At 42.8% G+C, this 19,372-nt stretch overlaps 1 protein-coding gene across 2 annotated transcripts in view; it reads right to left on the bottom strand.

The window, feature by feature from the left end:
* The window catches only part of GABRG3 (gamma-aminobutyric acid type A receptor subunit gamma3), a gene marked incomplete at both ends in the record, with an annotated part of 419,168 nt that extends 413,169 nt beyond the window's left edge, over positions 1 to 5,999 (bottom strand). For both annotated transcript variants that reach the window (XM_084254301.1, XM_084254300.1), the window contains 2 exons: positions 684 to 832; positions 5,947 to 5,999. In XM_084254301.1, the coding sequence (XP_084110427.1) occupies positions 684 to 832; positions 5,947 to 5,999 (202 nt within the window). The remainder of the gene's footprint in view (positions 1 to 683; positions 833 to 5,946) is intronic.
* Positions 6,000 to 19,372: the final 13,373 nt, after the last annotated feature.

The raw sequence follows: 19,372 nt of genomic DNA on the forward strand, positions 1-19,372 counted from the left end.
CAATCTCTTAAAAAATTAAACATACCTTCCTCACATGACATAGCAATCATATTCAAAGAGACTGAACCCAGAGAATAAAACCTATGTCCACACAAAATTCTGTACCCAAATGTGCAGTTAGTGTATCTGTAATAGACAAAAATGGGAAACAACCAAAATATTCCTCACTGGTGGATGGATACACAATCTGTGGTATTTCCACACCATGGGTTACTCAGCAAAAGTAAAGACCAAATGTTGTACACAAACAATTTTTTTTAATGGATCCCAAAATCCTTTTGGTGAGGAAAGGAAAACCAATCTCAAAGTCTCAAGTACTGAATGATTGCATGTAGGTAACATTCTCAAAGTGACAGCCACACAGAAATGGAGAACAAATGAATGACTAACAGGGATTAGGAATTTTGGAGGAGGGAAGTGGGCAGGACTATAAAGACGTTACAAGGAGGGAGAGCTTTATGGTGATGAAACAACTCTATCTCGATTGCAACTGTCATTACACAAATCTACATGTGATGAGATGACAGGGAACCATGTACATGCCTCTTAATTTCCTAGTTTTGATATAAGATTATAGTCATGATTGTGTAGCTCCACCATCCTATGAATGTATATTTAAAAATTAAAAAATATATGTCATCACAGTATATTTTCAATTGGAATAACAAACATCAGCAACTCACTTCCAATATCTGGTCTCAGCTTCTTATCATATTCTCTTAGCAATTTGTTTAGAATAAGAGTCACATCCGTGTCTTGGGATTTGGGAGCCAAGACCCACTTTTGGTTTGAAGATGAATCTTCATATTCATCTTCTTCCACCTTTCTGGACCTGTAATTATAGAACAAAGGGGGACATAAGTTGCAGCAGTGGCTCCAGAAAGTGTTGGCCCAGCCAGCCAAATACCCTTAGAACTGGCAGAAATTTCCCAGTACCCTCAATTTAAGCAGTGGATTGCTTCTAAAGTTAAAAAAAAAAAAAACACAAATTAAAACGTAATAAGAAGAAAGTCACTGCTATTAACATGGCATAATGTTTTCAGTAACTATCTCAAAATGACTCCCGACCAAGTTAAACTACAGACAAAGAGAGAAGCAAGGCAACCTCAAAAGCTGCAGTAGCAGGCTCGGCCTTCCTGGGATTCACTTTGAGAATCTCAGGAGGTAAAGGCACAAACCTGCAGACCTTTGTTAGATGGTGCCTTTATCACGCCATTTCCTTGCCCAACACCAAGACTTCATTTTAGTTGGAGGTGAGAATATCTTTTACCAAGGGCACTCATGGAGGACAGTTGAGTGTGATTTCTATGCTCAGAGAAACAGGTATCTTTGGCAGATGGGGGGAACGAGGAGCTGGTCTGCTGGGCTAAGACATGGTGTGACAAGGAACAGAGATACTGGGTGATAAACATCCTCTGGCAATGTGACACGCCTCCCACAACACTGACTGAGTCATCTCTTGTGGAACAGACTAATACAGACATTAAAAAGAAAATCTAACATGTCACCATCAGTATGTTCCCTTAATAAATGGTTCCAAATGAATGTCTGGGTTTCTCTGAGCTGGTGTCATGCACACCAGGGTGACATTCGGACAGGAGTACTTGACTGGAGAGGTTGCGCCATGACAAACCAGTTTTCTTAGTGAGTGAGGCTGTCTCCACATAAGTCTGTCTTTGAGGCTTGAAAGAGGAGCATCTCCTGCCTAAAAGCAGCATTTCCAGGGCGCTGCCACTGGGCAGGGCAAGGAAACTCATGAAACAAACTTCCTGTGTAGTTTGTCAGTGTGCATGATTTAGAGACCCTTTCCTAAATGACTGGCTGTGAGTTCATTTCAGTTTAGCTTCCCAGACAGAAGGCACAATGTTTTTGTTTGTTTGTTTTTTTAAAAGATTTATTTATTTATTTATACAAGAACTGGGGTATAAGCCAGATGCACGGGAGGGTGAGAGGATTCACCAGAGCCACAGCGGGGAACAGACCAGGCAGATTGACGAAATACACTGCTGAGGGTAGCAGCGGGTGGGACAGGAGAGGTCTGCTGCGCCATGTGGGACCCTCACCGGCTGGCCCGGATCGAACCAGTGCTGCAAAGGCTGCAGACAGCTTCACAGTGCTGCGCTCAACTGCCTGTGCCACCAGAGGAGGCCCAAAAGGCACAATTTTAATGTCATCTCAGGGCCACTGTGTTCTGGGATAGGATTCTTTAAGTTAATTTTTGGAATTGTTTCTGTTATCTATAATGAATATAAAACAAATTAAAAGAACAAACTTCTAAAAGTTCATTATCTCTATGTCGTCAGATCACGTAAATATCATATCATTATATCCTATTTTATAACCACCTATGTAATCATATATATATATATATATGTCATACATTATACACCTGAGTCTTTTTTGAGTGGTGAGAAGACATAACATAGACTCAGGCAGGGTCAGGTAATCTGGACCTGAGTGGATGAGATTCTAATAATGGATGTGTGCATATGACCTGCAGAATGACTTCCCTTAAGTATTTCCTAGGCTGCTCTTAAACTTTAATTCTATTTCTTAAATGTCTATTGACTAGAAGGTTAAAATAAATCACCCATAGAAACTATAAATTGCTGTGGATTTTTATTCATACTGAATGTTCACTAGCAATAGGAACTCACAAAATTGGAGGCACACATTCAATAAGTGATGTGCTGTGTTTCATTCTTTGTAGAACTGAGCTTTTACAGATAATAGTTTAGAATTTAAGATGTCACTGTAAAATATTACTTTTATCAGGAATATTACTTTTATCATTTTGCAAAAAAAACCCAAAAACGATAAAGGATAAGGAGAAGTGGGTTCTCTATGGCACGGATAGCTGGGAGCCAGCCGCAGGAACTGGAAATTCACTGGAACAGAGGCATCTGGGAGACTGTGGATGGAGGGGCAGCTTGCCCGGGCAGAATCACACAGAACATTCTCAGTACATATTCCAATGTGGCCACAGTGCTTTCCTCTCCCCTTCTGTTCTCCCTTTCTCCTCTGCGCCCTCCTCTCCTCTCTTACTCTCCCCTTCCCCTTCTGCTTTACCCCCTCTCCTCCTCCCCTCTCCAAGTGGCAGCTGTCACCACACGCCAGTCCAAGCTCTGGCCCATGGCTGCAGGTACACAGGCTGAGCACACTCACCAACTCATCAGTTCTGTGTGCACAGCCTTTGTTTCTGAAAAATAGTTTGAGCTACTTCAATAACAGGTATTAGAATGAGCCAAATTCTCCCTCTAGTGGTGAGAAGAGGGTTTCCTGAAATGGCAAATGCTGCATCCTGGTAGGCCAGGCCAGGTGAGAGTGGGGAAAGGGAAAAAGAAAAAGAAGCAGCATCCCTTCAGGAGGTAAAAGAGACCCCAATTCTGTGACAGGGTTGGGGAGAACAATAGGCACCTCCGCACTGGGCTCTTCCAGTGCCAACCTCACTCAGTCCGCCGCAGAACTTCAGAAAATGAAGCTGAATCCTCCCATGCCAGTGCCAAACCACTACCAGCCCCAGGAAAAGCCTGGCTTTGATGAAAACCAAATTTCACTGTAGGAGGCCCACTAGTATGTGAATAAGGCTAAAATTGCTTCCTAAATTTTAAGAGGTTATAGACCATTTTTATGAGCGTTCTGTCATCAGGACTATAGGGTCTAAGCTCATCACTGCACTAAGCTTTTTCTTACCAGCAGACTGGTGCTGTTTTGCCATCGTCAAGCAAGTACGCAACCCTCAGAGGTTATTTTCATGGCTTACACCTTCTTTTCACCCAGAAGCACAGAGACAAAGTCTGAAGTATTTTTAAACATTAAAAGGGAATCCTAAGTCTCAGAAAGCAGAGAGGCATCTTCAGGGTATCACCCAGATCCTGGGGTGACTTAATGCATTTTAATGTATAACAAGCTCATTTGTATGTATCAGAAAGGGAGCTTTTCCCTTCAGGGAGTGGTCCAGCAACACCATAGAGCACAAGGGCCAGAGCCTTGTGCAAGGAACCTCAGCACCAGAAAGGCATTCCAGAGTGCAAATGAGTACCCTCTCAGCAGCAGTTCAAAAAGACAACTGTGGGCACCAGATTATTTTACATGTCTGTAAAACCCATTCAAAGAACAAAGACACTTTCAAAGGAGAGCCAGACAGCAATAAAATCAGTTTAAATTTTGGAATTTTAAAAACAGACATGCAGCCTCTACCAGGAAGGCTGGGGAACCAAATCAGACATAGGATATATTCAAATCATTACATCTGTCTGGATGGAATGAAGGATGAAGAATTCCAAGACAGTGTGTATTTGGGAATCCCTAGAAACCTGACTGGTTCAAGTTAGATGCCAAGCACATAAAGTACTGAGAACAATACGCAGCCTTCTACAAATCTAAACAGTGGATTCCCTAACCCACTGATGGCTACTTCATCAGTCAGGGGCAACAGGAAGGTCATGTACACATGACTTCAGACCTAGATTGATTTGGGACCTCTCAGTTATGCCTGGGTTGTCTGCCCGTCTCTCTGACTCTCAACAGATAAGATATATCAAGGCAGAATCAACCTCAGAAAGTGCCCTTCCATTTCTCCCAAGACACCCAACACATAAAGTACTGAGAAACTTAGTGGAAAGGCCCAGGAGTGCCCTGCCTGGTGAACAGGGTGGCCTCAGAGTCTCCAGTGGCTCAGTCCTCCCAGGCAAATGCAACTCTTAGCCAGGACAGGTGGTTGGAGGGCAGAGCCAGGGCATTTTTCCTAGTGGCTCCAAACCCCTAGCAAAAATATGGAGTGAGAATGGGAGTGGGGAGTCAAGTCTTGCAGGATTTGCTAATGTGCCTTCCTACTTCCTTGTACTTCACAATATGAATGAAGACACAGACCTCTGGCATTGCCTGCGGGGCTTATGGCCCAAGGGGTGCTCTCTGACATCTCGCTCCCAGATCTAGGAAATGAAGATGTTTTAGGAGACCAGGGTGTTCTGCCATTCTTGGCGTGGGGTTAGTGGGAGGGAAAGGGAGCTATTTCAATTTCTAAAGCACAGAGCAGCCTGCAGGTTCTGGGTCAGGAGACAGAAGGAAAGATACCAAACCCAGAATCTCCAGTTAAATTTACAGCAATTAGAGTTAACCCTTCTGGCTCCAATGCTCTTCTATCCCCACAGGCTTCTTCTCTTCTTGCTGCATTTCTAAGCACCCATTCCTTGGGAGGAAGCCTAAAGGCATTTATGCTTAGAGAATGTCTTACAGTTACCAGGCAGAAACCTCGACAATTGCAACATACTTGCTTTATGACAGCAGGTGTGTGGCCCCTGGGTGAGAGTGGCTGGTTAGAAGAGGTGCCCCTGTGCACCTAAGCCTGTGCAGGCCCTGGGGCGAGGGGTTCTTTCGAAGAAGCAGGACGCCTAGAGCCCACCTAGTCCCAATGCTCCTCCAGCCGGGCTGCTGTTTGCCAGACTGGTTTAAACTGGGCAGCTAGGAATTCATGACTCCTGGATCCTGGGAAAATTCAGATTGATGAAAATAATCCAGGATCTCGGTGAACATGTGTGTGAGACCCTGGAACACTGGAGAGCTACAAGGTAGCTTAGGAGGAGGACTCTACCACTCCCCAATCATACTGGTTTTCCAAAAAACCCTTTAAAACACCAGATCCTAAAAGCTTCAGCAGCGGGGTAGAGCCCATTCATCTTGGAGTCCCCACACTGTCCACTGCAGGGAAGGCTACACCCTCCAGGCCTGGCCAGGAGACGCTGCTGGCCAAGGGAGGGGAAGACCGGACAGGTGAGGCGAGGGTCCAATTCCCCTCTCCTCTCCTCCCCGAGGGACTCTGGCGGGCTCTGCCGCAGCCCAGCCGACGGCGGGAAGCGCCCGGGACTCGGGGCTGGCAGACAGCGCCCCCCGCCGCCCTCCCGCCCGGCTCAGAGCCCGGGGCTGCGAGCTCCGGGCGCCACTTACCGCGCGTGCAAGCCCGAGAACAGGCAGAGGAGGAGCAGCAGCTTCTGGGCCATGGTGCCGCGGCGCTCGGGGCGCGGGGCGCGGGTCGGAGGCCCGGGGTCGGGAGCGGCTTCCTCCGGAGCTTGGGCCTCCCTGGCTGGCTCTTCTCGCCGGCGCTGGCCTGAGAAGCCGCCGACTCCCCGGCGACCCCGGCGCGGAGCAGCCCACGACGGACAGGTGTGGGTTCCCGCGGCCGGCCGCGCCCCCGACGGCCGGCAGGTCCGCGCGCGGCTCCTTGGGGCGCACGCGGGACTCCGGGGCTCCGCGGCGCGCCGCTCCTGCCCGCGCACCAGCGCCGGGTCCTCGCAGCCGGGTGGCGCGAGGGGGTGGGCGGCGGCGGTCCCTGGCCCCGCCGCCCGCACCCCGCCGCCCCGCGCGGCGCCGCCCACCCTGCCAGTCGCCGCCGCGCGCCGGGGCCCGGGCGGGGGGCTCTGCGCGCGGGGGGCAGCCGGGCGGCGGCGCTCGGCTACGTCTCCGAGGCGGTCCCGGCGGGGAGGAGTTCCCCAATTACACGCTTGGCAACGCGCGAGGCGAGGAAAGCGAGGTTTGAATGGACCCAGAGTTGGAGAGCAGGAAGGAGGCGGGGCTCAGCGGGCGTGGGGACACTTGGGGATCCCGCGGGGACCCCGAAGAGGGGTCCCAGAGTTTGGCACGTCGTCGTCCACAGAGAGCCCCCCGAGTCCGACGGGAGGCGCCCCGCCTGGCATTTCCACGCAGTGGAGCGGGTCTCCCGCGCCCGCGCGTCTCCTGCTGCGGCCCCCCCGGCGCGCTCCGCCCGCTGCGCCACCGCCCAGGCCGGGGTGCTGCGCTGGAAGCCGCCCTGCCGCCGCGCGCGCCGTGCTGGCTGCACCCAACTTCTGTGCACTCAGATTCTGTGTGGAAAAGTGCCTCGATGGGAAATATTTGTCGAAACACACCCAACGGGTACCTCTCCCACAGAAGAGACTAACAAGTACTGTAAAACAGTGGCGATGAAAAGGAAGATTAACTATTCATGGCGGGAGAAAGTAAACCCCCAAGCAAAAAAGCAAAAAACTTTCCATTAAAGATCACTTCAGCCCATGTATTTTCATACTCAAAGACTAAAAATTGCGTTTATTTTTTTTTATTTGCAACAGTCATGCAGGAAGACAAACAATCATTCCTGGAAGACAAAAGCTGCGTAACAAAATAAATCCACTTAGTTTGCTTTTATATTGCAAAAAAAAAAATAGTTCTTGGAAAGTATTTTTTTTTCTGTTTTAAACTGCTACTCACAGAATTGTGAAAGGGTGTGACAGCTGTTCCTTTAATATTGTCCACAGCTGGTAATATATTTACCAGAAGTTGAAAGTTGTCTGGTGTTTACCCCCTTATTGCTGTGTTCACCCCCACTTATTTCTGGGTTCACCAACATAAACGTGGTGTGGAGTGGAGTGGAGGGAAGTAGATGATGAGGGTATTTTTTTAAAGATTTATTTAAATTTTTTTAAGATTTATTTATTTTATTTATACATGCACCGGGTATAGTCAGAAGCACGGGAGGGTGAGAGAATTCACCAGAGTCAGAGCGGAGAGCAGAATAGGCAGACTGATGAAATACACTGTTGAGGGGAGCAGCGGGCATGGCAGGAGAGGTCTGTCATGCCATGTGTGACCCTCAACTGCAGCAGGGATTGAACTGACACTGCAGAGGCTGCAGGCAGCTTCACAGCCCAGCGCTCAACCGCGGAGGTTGAGCCACGGGGGAGCTCAGATAAGGGTAATTTTTAACCTTGACCTTGGCCTCTTCCTGTCTCTAGCCCCTTCAAAGGGCTCCCTTTCTCCTTTCCACATTGCTCCTAAGTAAAGGCACAGACACCACCCAGGTCATCTCTGCTGGGAATACTCCTAACCATTCTGCCACTTCCCACACCTCTAACACATCTTCCAGCTTCAGGGGAATATGAGCCTTTGTCACACTCTGCCTATGTTCTTATTTTCTCTGTCACACAATCGAGCACTTGAAAGATCAGTTGGGCGATGACTTACCCTTCAGTGGTTCCTTACAGGAATATGTCAAGTCTCCCTATAGCTTGTAAGTGTGTTGAGAGGAAACAGGAAGTGAAAAGAAGCCTTCCTTCTGCATCTCAATTTTTAGCACAGTACTAGGAAAACTGGCAAATGGAAACCTTGAACCTGAAAGGACTGGTGTGAAGGTATTACATAGATTAACTGATTGTAATGTTCACATTATCCCCATTTCAAACATGGAAAGAGAGCACAGAGAAGTAAGTCACCTCCCCAAGATCACACAGCTAGTAGGGCAAGCACTGGGAGTTGGGACCCAGGTAATGATTCCAGCAATTTCATCTTAATCTCTTTGCCATACAGCCTTTCAGATGACAGGAGCTGAGTAAATAATCATTTGTTGTTTGTTTCTTTGACCAAAGTTTTATACTCCTTTCTCTATTCCATATTATTTGGGCATGAGTACAAATGCTTCCAAGTTGTATGTAATAAAAACAAACCAATACTTGAATGTTTTTGTAAAGGAGCAGCAATAGTGAGAAGCATGCCTATGCTGTGAAATTTTTACAACTGAATCAATTAAAAAGAAAAAAAAATTTTCGCAACCTTATGTTGTTTATTCTTCTCTTTTTCTTGCATCTGTCCAATTATCAGGAATGAATGCAACCTCCTCTCCTCTGGTGTTTGGAAAGCTTTTATCCATTTATTAAACTCTGTGAGACCTCCTGGTAGACTTGAACATGTGACCCTGGAAAATCCCCCTGCTGGAGATGTGGTCTGGAACATGATTTTTTTTGTCTTTTTCTTTTTTTTTGAAGTTAAAGGATTTGAGAGGAAGGGAAAATTCAAATCAAGCTTTCTGAGGGTAAGTGTAAAAGCAAAATTGCAAGGTTGAGAATCTTCAAAGGACCAACTTTGCCCAGCTTGGGGTTCTGTGGGGTGAGCAAAGAGGGAGGGAGAAAGAGGAGGAGGGACATGGGGGTGAGAGAGACAGAGACAGAGAGAGAGCGCATGCTCCATAAAGCTCGCCTGCCTCTCCTCTCTCTCGCTCTCCCTCCCTCCCTCTCAGTCTCTCTTTCTCTCTGACTCTGTCTCCGTCTGTCTGTCTGTCTCTCTCCCCTCCCCCACCCCTCCTTATTCCTCCTCAGCCGCAGAGTAGCCACGCTTGGGATTATGACTTGCACTCCATTTCCCAAGTTTGCAGGAAAACAAAGGAAAATAAAAAGTCGTACGGGGTTGAGAAGGGATCTGGTCGACCGAAGCCGTCCCTCTTGTGTGGTTACCGAGCGTTTCTCCAGCCAGGCGCGCTGTGACGCGAGTGTAGACAGCAGGGTTTGCGGGGAGGCCCCGGGCTGGCGCGGGCAGGTGTGGGTTGCAGCGGAAGGAACCCGAGCGGGCAGCCTGCCTGGCTGTCTGGGCTAGGGATCCTCTGGCGGCTCCTCGGAGAAATACCTCTCAGGATTCCTTTTCCTGGTCTCGCTTCACCTCCTACAGGGCCTGGAGAACCCCAGCGAAAGGGCTGCTCAGAGTAATCGGGCTGGTGCATCCGTTAGGCATATTCTTTATTGCTTCTGGGTTTTCTGTTGAATAAAATCTCTTCCGTACTTGAAATAACACTTTTAAATTGTATTAAGTTTTATTATACCTTTAAAAAAAGCACCTTTCCACCCTCAACTCAAAAAAAAAAAAAATGATTGTCAAGGTAATAGACACGCAACTCAAAAGTACAGCTCAAAGAAACTTTACACGTGTTATGAGACCAGCGTGTCTGTACCATCCATATTAAGGCAGATAATGTTTTCTCTGTGCTGCCCCACAATCCCTGGACCAGCTGCACCCTCAGAACCAACCCTAGGGACCAGGATTCTATTCCGCTTCCTGTCACAACAGACTGGCTTGGCCTAAACCTGAATGGCACATAGAATCTTCTGGTCTGCTCTGTATAACCTCTGGCTTCTTCCACCCAGTAGATTATCTGCAAGATGTATGCAAGCTGCTTCAAGCAGAACTAATTCATTACTCTTTATGGCTGCAGGTGGCATCTTATTGCCGCAGTCAATATTCCACACACTATTTAGCTGACATGACGGTTCTCACACATGTCTTGGTGGCTATATGTGCTCACTTCTCTTGCTTATCTGACTAAAAGTGGAATTTTTAAGTCCAAGGGAAGGCTTTTGTTTAGAAGTCATACATACTATTGAAAACAAAAGAGATTTCCAGAATGCTTATATCCATCTACTACCCACTGGCTGTGTATGAGTGCCACACTTCGCCTCAACCAAGAGCAGCCCTGTTGTTCTTTACAATTATTACAGCCGGTCTGACGGATCTTTCTAGTTTAATCTCACTGAGCACCTTTTGTATTCTTAACAGCCACTGAAGTATCTGCCTTTATGAAATGTGATTGCAGGCTTTAGCCCATTTTCACATGAGCCTGTTGCGTCTTCTTGTTTATAGAAGCATGTTATATACTTTTGCTGAGTCTTTAATGTGTATATGTTCTCTCAGTCAATGGTTTGCCTTTAACTATCCAAGTGGTTTATGAATTCATTATTTTGTTTCGTATTTAACAAATCATTACCTACTCAGAAGTCATAAAAATAGTCTACTATGTTTTCTTCTAAAAGTTTTGGAAGCCCCTCTTTTAAGTCTAGATTTCACTTGTAGTTAATTTTTATATATGATTTTATTTATGAGTCAATCTATTTTCAGACAGATAGCTAATTGACCTAACATGGTTTATTTAAAACATTTTACCATTGATTTTGCATAAATCAAGTGACCATATATGAATTTTTGTCTAGGCTTTGTGTTTCTTTTGACTTATTTATATTAGCACCATTAGCGGACTTTTTCATTACTACAACTTTAAAATTGTTCTTAAAGTCTATTTTTAGTATTCTGTATTTATTCTTTTAGCTGTCCTCAGCAGTCTGAATTTCCATATAAGTCAGCTTATGCATTTTCCTCCAATTTTTGAAACTGAAATATTCATAAGCTTAAAAATAAATGTATAAGAATAATACAATTTTCCACACAATATAATCTACAGTCTATAGTTGAATTTTATTAATTGTTCCAATTATTTCTTTAACAGTATTTCCCCTATATAATCCAAGATCCCATTCCAGATGATGAAATTTTCAGTTATTATGTCCATTCAATCTATTTATAATCTAGAACAGTTCTTTGGCCTCTCATAACATTGATAGTTTCAATTAGAGATGGGGGATTTTGAAGAATGCATTTCAGTGTGGGACCCTCTCCTCTTACCTCATGATCAGATACAGCTCATGTATTTTTGGCAAAGATACAACCTAAGTAATGTTGCTTTTCTCCATGTGTCCCATCAGGGGCACCCAGTGTTAATTTGCCCTAGTAGAAGTTGCATTAATGACTTGGTTAAGTTGGTATCAGCCAGGTTTCACCACCATGGAGCTACTTTTTTTTTCTTTTTAAATTGTTAACTATTATTTAAGAGTTAACTATTTTAATTTCAGCTTATAGTGATGATATTTGTGCTGGTTGTGTAATGGTGATTATTTACTTTTATTATTTCTTCTATATTTATTTGCTGACACTGTACTATACTATACTATATACTGCAGTAAAGAAGCACTTTCTTCCTCTATTATTGTCAGAATGAAATCATGGTTTCTTGCTCTATTCAATGCATTTTAATACATAGCTGTCATTATTTATTGTTATTCACAAATTTTCCAATATTTTAGATAGCAAGATCCTCTTTATGGTGAGTCGTGACTCTCTTTGGCATACTCCCATATATTTTTAAGCATATCCTTATTTTCTGATAAATGATTTTTTAGACTCACTCAGAATTTTCTTTTTCCAGCCCTTGAATCCACCACTTCTCCCTGGTATATTTTCATTAGGAATGACTTTTAGAAAACAAGTTATTGCCAATAATTTCCGCTTTTTTATTAGAGTACTTAACACATTTCCTTTATTACTGATGTGGTTATATTTACACCTGCTGTTTTATTATTTGTTTTCTTATATACTTTTTGTTCCTGTATTGCGTTCTTCCTTCCTGTTAGATATTCTCTAGCCATCTCAATTCTTTGTTAAATTGTTTACTGTACTTTATTTCTTTTCTTACTGATTGCTTGGGGATTAAATGTGTATTTTTTTTAAAGATTTATTTATTTATTTATACAAGCACTGGGTACAGTCAGAAGCGCGGGAGGGTGAGAGAATTCACCAGAGCCAGAGCGAGCGGGGAGCAGAACAGGCAGACTGATGAAATACACTGCTGAGGGGAGCAGCAGGCATGGCAGGAGAGGTCTGCGCACCATGTGGGACCCTTGCCAGCGGCCAGGGATCGAAATGGCACTGCAGAGACTGTGGGCATCTTGGCAGCCCAGGGCTCAACCGCTGCACCACCAGGAAGGCCCGATTAAATGTGTATCTTAACCTTAAAACAATATAGCTTAAAATGTCACTAACTAAATTTCAATAGTATATAGAAATTTTGTTCCAATGCCCTGTCCTCCCCTAAGCAAGTGCCAGTTTCTTTTGGTTTTGGCTCCAGTGTATAGGCTGCATTTCCCCTCTTTTTTGTAAATCTAATAATTGTTCGAAAATGAATATTCTGGACATACAGTTCAGTAAGTTTGAAATCCAAAGATCCCTTCTTGTCTCCTCTGTTGCTCTACTGTCTTGTTGTGGCAGTTAGGTTTGTTTTTGTTGTGACTTTCCTGGATCTATTGTGCAGTATTTGTATTCCCTATAATGTGAAGTATCAGGACCCGGGAAAATTCCCCTGCCCATCTGGGTTCTTCTTGGATTTGTTGAGTAATACAACATCAGATAGGGTGACAGAAGAAAATAAATAATTTAAAGAAATACAGACAAGGATTCTAGATTAATATTGAGGATTCTGCCTTCAGTTGGGAACTATAGAAATTATCAATATATCCTAAACTAAGGAATGGGGTAGGGCTTGGGACCTCAAGGAGAGTGAGGGATGTCACACTGAGGGATGGTTTTATGTTAACTCTGAAAGTAAAGATGGGGTTGTCAGTTGGAAAGGACGTTTCTACAGATAATCCTATAGCTTGATGACACCCCCCAGTAAAGAGAACAGTTATTGCTTCTGTTCAGAGAAGGACAAAAACTTCTTTTCCTTAACATAAGGGCCTCTATTGACACAAACTTGAAATACTCTTCATGTTCAGAGACTCTTAAGGGTATTCTTTTCAGCACCTTCAGATGTGTAAGTTTTATTTTAATTCTTGCTTAATTTTTATTTTTTTACTTTGTTTTGATTTTTATTTTATTTAACTTTACTTATTTTTATTGTATTATATTTTATTGAGGTAACATTGGTTTATAACACTGTGCTTGATTTATGTATGTTATCCTACCAACCCCCTCGCCAAAGATCCAATAACAGTCTATTGGGGACCCTCTACATTTTGCTTTACATACCCCTATCATACCCCTCTGATAGCTTCAATTCTACAGTCAGATTTCTTGGATTTGTTTTGGTTTAGTTTTGTCCGTTTCTTTGTTTTGCTCTCTGTATTTCACATCTGAGAGAAATAATCAGATATTTGTCTTACAAACTTCTGACTTATTTTGCCTAGCATAATCCCCTCCAGTTAGATCCATGTTGTTACAAAATACAAGATTTCATCTTTTTTTTTAAATCACTGAATATATTGCATTGTGTGTATATACCACAGTTTCTTTGTCTACTCATCTGTCACTGGGTACTTAGGGTGTTTCCATAATGTAGCTATTGTAAATAGTGCTACAACGAATATAGGAGTGCATATATCCCTTTGAATTAGTGTTTCTGTATTCTTTTTTTTAAAGATATATTTATTTATGCATACAAGAATGAGGTTATAGGCCAGAGGTGCAAGGGGTGAGAGAATTCACCAGAGACAGAGTGGGGAGCAGAACAGGCAGACTGACTGAAATACACTGCTGAGGGGAGCAGCTGGTGAGACAGGCGAGGTCTGCTATGCCATGTGGGTAGCTCCCTGGCCGGGGATGGAACTCATGCTGCAGTGGCTGCGGATAGCTTCATAGGCTGTGTCTTAACCCCTTGTACCACCAGGGAGGCCCTCTGCATTATTCTTTGCAGAATAAGGTACTTAGTTTATCTGCCCATTTTTCAAATTGAATTATTTGTTTTCTTTTTCTTGAGTTGCATGCCTTTGTAGATCTTGGATATTAAAACCTCTGATGTATCATGTAATTCTTGCTTAATTTTTAGATCAGCATCACTCTGTCCTGTTCTGACTGCTTACACAGCACTGAACATGCATATAACCTTCCAGATCCCCAGGAACATGTCAAAGGTTTACATTGTCATCTACAGACATCGCATTCACTAAGTTTTCCCTTTGCATTCTGGGCTGGTCTCTTTCCCTCCTTTGCTGTCCTCACAGCCTTAGGAAGCTGTGAAGCTTATCTTTCTTGATGGCTGGGATTGCTATGGCTCTCTGCAATGCCCTGGGGAGGAAGTTATTCCATGGAGGTCTTAGTCAGGTCAAATAATGCCAAAGTCCTGGGGACAAGACATCTTGTGGAGTTCCAAATCAAGTGATTCCCCTCTGGCGACACCAAGGCTGCTGGTTTTCTTTTTTTTTTTTTTTTTTATTTACTTAATGTTTTTTTTTTTTTATTGTTGAATTCTTTTTTTTTTTTATAAATTTTATTGTTATATTCCCCATACAATTGCAGCCCCCCCATTCTGACCCCAATGCCTCCCCTCCCGCCCCCGCCCCCCTAAAAGTGTCTCTGGTTCATAGTTTTTTGTTGATTTTCATTTTCACTTTCTTATAGTTATTCATTTTCCTGGTCCCTTATTTAAGTTTTCTAGATTCCTGCTATGAGTGAGACCATCCGGTATTTTTCTTTTTCTTTTTGGCTTATTTCGCTGAGCATGATCCCTTCCAGCGCCATCCATGTTGCTGCAAATTGCATGTGTTTATCTTTTTTGAATGCTGAGTAATATTCCATGGTATATATGTACCACATCTTCTTGATCCAGTCATCTATTTTTGGGCATTTGGGTTGTTTCCAAAGCTTAGCTATTGTAAACAGTGCTGCTATAAACATAGGGGTGCAGGTGTTCTTTGGAATTGATGTTTCTGTGTCCTTTGGGTAAATACCTAGGAGTGGAATTGCTGGATCATATGGAAGCTCTATGTTTAGTAGGTCCAGAAATCTCCACACAGCTCTCCACAGTGGTTGGACCAGTTTGCACTCCCACCAACAGTGCAGAAGAGTTCCTTTTTCTCCACACCCTCGCCAGCATTTGTTGTTGCTAGTTTTTTTAATATGTGCCATTCTCACTGGTGTAAGATGGTATCTCATGGTAGTTTTGATTTGCATTTCCCTGATGGCAAGTGATGTTGAACATTTTTTCATATGCCTGTTGGCCATTTGCATTTGCTCTTCAGAGAAGTTTCTTTTTAGCTCTTCTGCCCATTTTTTGACTGGATTATTTTCTTTGTTGTTGTTGAGTCTCATCAGCTCTTTGCAGATTTTTGTGATCAGTCCTTTATCATTAGTGTTGGGTGCAAAAATGTTCTCCCAGTTGGTGGGGTTTCTCTTTGTTTTTGTTATTGCCTCTTTTGCTGTGCAGAAGCTCTTTAATTTGATGTAGTCCCAGCTGTTTATCTTTGCCTTCACTATCACTGCTTTGGGTGATGTGTCAAGGCTGCTGGTTTTCAAAGTGACCATGCCAGATAGATGGTGGGGAGATGAATATATCCCTAAGCTGAAATGTCACTGTTCTTGAGAGTCAGTAGTTCTTCTTTAATAAACACTTGTGTTAAGTAACATTGGTTAAATTTCCAGAGTACTGAAATGGTTGTTTTTTATAATCTCGCCATTGTTTTTATTACATTTTGTGGGGAAAGAGGTCCTCACTGTTCCATTCCAGAATCTCATTTCTGGCTGATTAGTTGTATGGTCACACTGCCTAAAGGATTAGCCTGTTCCTCAGACCTGTTATCCCCATGTTGGAGAAGAGTGCTGTTACGTCACATGCGGATAGCTGTTTGATAAACTCCTAAGCAAATATTGTTTTATAAATTCCTAAGAAAGTATTGTTTTGAATGTGGTACAACAATCATTATCCAAAGAGGTTTCATCAACCAAAGGGTCAAAGACAAATTTTTGAACCAATTCTTGAAAGCTGACCACAGATCTGAGGCATCTAGAAGGAGACGGGGAGTAAGAGATAAGGGGTGAGAACAGGGGCTGGGAGAGCACAGTGGGCTCTGGTGAAGGACCATGTAGGCTTTGGTGGTGGGAGAGCTACCATGACCACACCTGAGGGGAGAAACTCTATACTGTCAAAAAAAATTAACAAGGATGTAAAACAATGATACTTCATTTATAAAATAAAATATTAAAAAACAACAACAGAGGTTACATCCAGTCCCACCCACCATCAGGTTTTCATTCCCTCTGTTAGTGCACACTCACGGAGCACCTGCCACTGGCCTGGAACAGAGCTGGCTGCCAGGGAGTCAGCAGAACAAAATGAAGAACGTAGAATAAGTTGCATAGGATAATTGGGTAGATTAGTCAATTAGAGCTCATTTCAAATTTTCTTCTCTCTTCCATTACAAAATATACTATCCGATCCTCTGTTTCGTCTTTTAATTTGAACTCAGAAGCTAAGGAAACCCATTTCTTCAGACTTTTAAATAGGGAAATTCTGAGCAGTAAATTTTTTTGAATCACAAGTTTCCATAAAGCATCCATGCTCACTTCAAAATAAGCTACAGTGCATCTGAGTTTGGTGTCGAGCAAGTCTATAGAATATGACAGTGACAAACAGATAATCAGGAAAATCTTTGATGAAATGAATCTTTTTTGCACATTTCAAAAGCATTACCTTTCATCACTGGAAACCTCCTAAGTAATTGCAATGATCAGAGTAATTCATATTCAAATACTCACCATGTTTGCTCCTGGTGTTGATTGTCCCAGATGTGCTAGTATTGTAAAAAGACATTAAGACTAATTTTTAAATATTTAAAATACTGTTTTCATTGAGAGAACTATAGCATTTCCAATTTTCCCAAAGAAAAGTTCTTTTTGATTTGAAACTAGTTCTTACAATGGAGGCTAATGTTGATTGAAGACCAGGTGTCATTGTAACTAAGTTTTCCCCTTGAGCTAGACCTCAGCCCCCAAGTTCAGTAACCATAATCATTATTAGTTTGATGCTCTGGAAGGAGCAATCACATCAACATACTTGACTCCAGTCAATCAGAGCTCCCACTCCTACCTCCTCTGCCCTCTTTTAGATGGGAGAGAGGAAGGGAGAGTACTCCTTGACAGATCCATTTCTACCAAGAAGAGTTTCTAAGATCACAGCAGCACAGATTTTTACATTAGAGGGAACAGATTTAAAGGTCATATTTTCAGTGCAAAAAGTAAAATTCTCCAGGGCATTCTTGATAGATTCATTCATCCAAGGTCTTGAACTAAGATTTTTCATTTTAAGTTACATTTTTGTTTCAAATCAACTTCCATCTGGAAACAATTGCATGATGTTGTGAGTCCAGAGTTGGAAAATGAGAACTGGAATCTGGGTTGTAATTTCCCCCTAAGATGTGATATGATTTGTGCGAATGGATCAATCTCCTTGGGTTTTCACATGCCTGTTCGTAAAATCGAGAATTCTCATTTACTATACTTATGTCCCATAAATTATCTTATGGGAGACTATTTCTAAGTCATTAATGTGACAAATAGTTTAGATTTACAACCTCCTTGTCAAGCTTCAATGGGAGTGTTTGCTGTGCTATTTTAACATTGATAGTTATTCTAGAAGCTTATGAACCCAATTATTGTATACAAACATCTAGACTAACTTCAGCCAAGGTTTGCCTTAGGTAGACTTATAGATTCCTGAGAAAATACAGAGGTAACACTGGTAGCTGATTTATTAGAATATTCTGTCTTTCTATTTGTGATGATGTCAAAAGGGGTTTATTTAAATATACTGGTTCTAAAAGTAGGGCACTGTAATTTATAATTATTTTCAAAAATTTTTATTTCTCGCCTTGTTATCATTTCTCTCAAGGTGATTCTTTATGATGTCCTCATTAAAAATAACATGGAAATATCTTAATACAAAATCAGAGAGCAGAAAACAAATATGAGCTTTTTCACTAAATAGTCATCAGATTTAAGGCTCAGCAGCATGTAAATGCAGTAGGCATATCTTCAAACTGGAATCCACCCATTAAGGCTCTTAGGATTTTCTGTTAACAGAGACTATAACTTGTCGTGAAAATTATTGCAATCTGATACAGACACCTTTTTCTGTTAGGACTGAGAGGTTCAAAGAGAGTGTTTGTTTGTTTATTTATTTATTTATTTATTTATTTATTTATTTATTTTTAAAGATTTATTTATACAAGCACTGGGTACAGTCAGAAGCGCGGGAGGGTGAGAGAATTCACCAGAGCCAGAGTGGGGAACAGAACAGGTGGATTGATGAAATACACTGCTGAGGGGAGCAGTGGGCACGACAGGAGAGGTCTGTGCGCCATGTGGGACCCTCACCAGTGGCCGGGGATCGAACCAGTGCTGCAGAGGCTGTGGGCAGCTTTGCAGCCCAGCGCTCAACCACTGCGCCACCAGGGTAAGCCCTCAAAAAGAGTGTTTATGCATGCAGTCATTTAGACATAACTGCTTGTGCATTTTTTTTTTAAACTACAATGCTAAGTAGAACTGTAGAGAAGATATGAGAGACACATAACTAAACAGTGAACGAAAACAGAAGTTTCACAATGTCCTCACTTCTGCTTTTTGACTGATTTCATGTGGTTTAATGGAAAGCACACATGTTACTCCACAAATATATATCACCATTTATAGTAGAGAAATGCCTCTTGGATGAAGATTTAAAAGCACCCTGATATTAAGGGGGCAATGGAATCCCCCCATAAACAGGGTTGCCCCACAATAGGCACCTGCGTTTTTGAAGACCATACACTCATACACTCTGGTGATAAGGTCACTGACCTTGAATACAATGAGAAAGTTTGTAGGGTAAATACTTAGTGTTATGCAAATGGATGCTCTGGGCATTAGATGATTCTTCAAGTTGAAAGATAAACTGCTAAATATCTGCCTCTGTACATGTTCATGGCCATGACCAAGTCTATACCTACCCAAACAGGAGAGGTAGATGGATTTTTAGGAACTAGGAACTAGGAATTTAGACTGACCTGATTTTGAGGTTTTTTTTGGTAAGTCCAGGTGACTTATATTTCCTTCTTACTATAACAGAGGCATCTCCATAAAAAAGTGGCACTTCCATATTCCCTGTCCCACCTAAGGAGCAGAGCTGAGCAGTGAGGGGATGCTTGAGACACAGAGAAGAGGC

This window comes from Talpa europaea, assembly GCF_964194135.1.
Source record: "Talpa europaea genome assembly, chromosome: 14".
NCBI classification, from domain to species: Eukaryota; Metazoa; Chordata; class Mammalia; order Eulipotyphla; family Talpidae; genus Talpa; species Talpa europaea.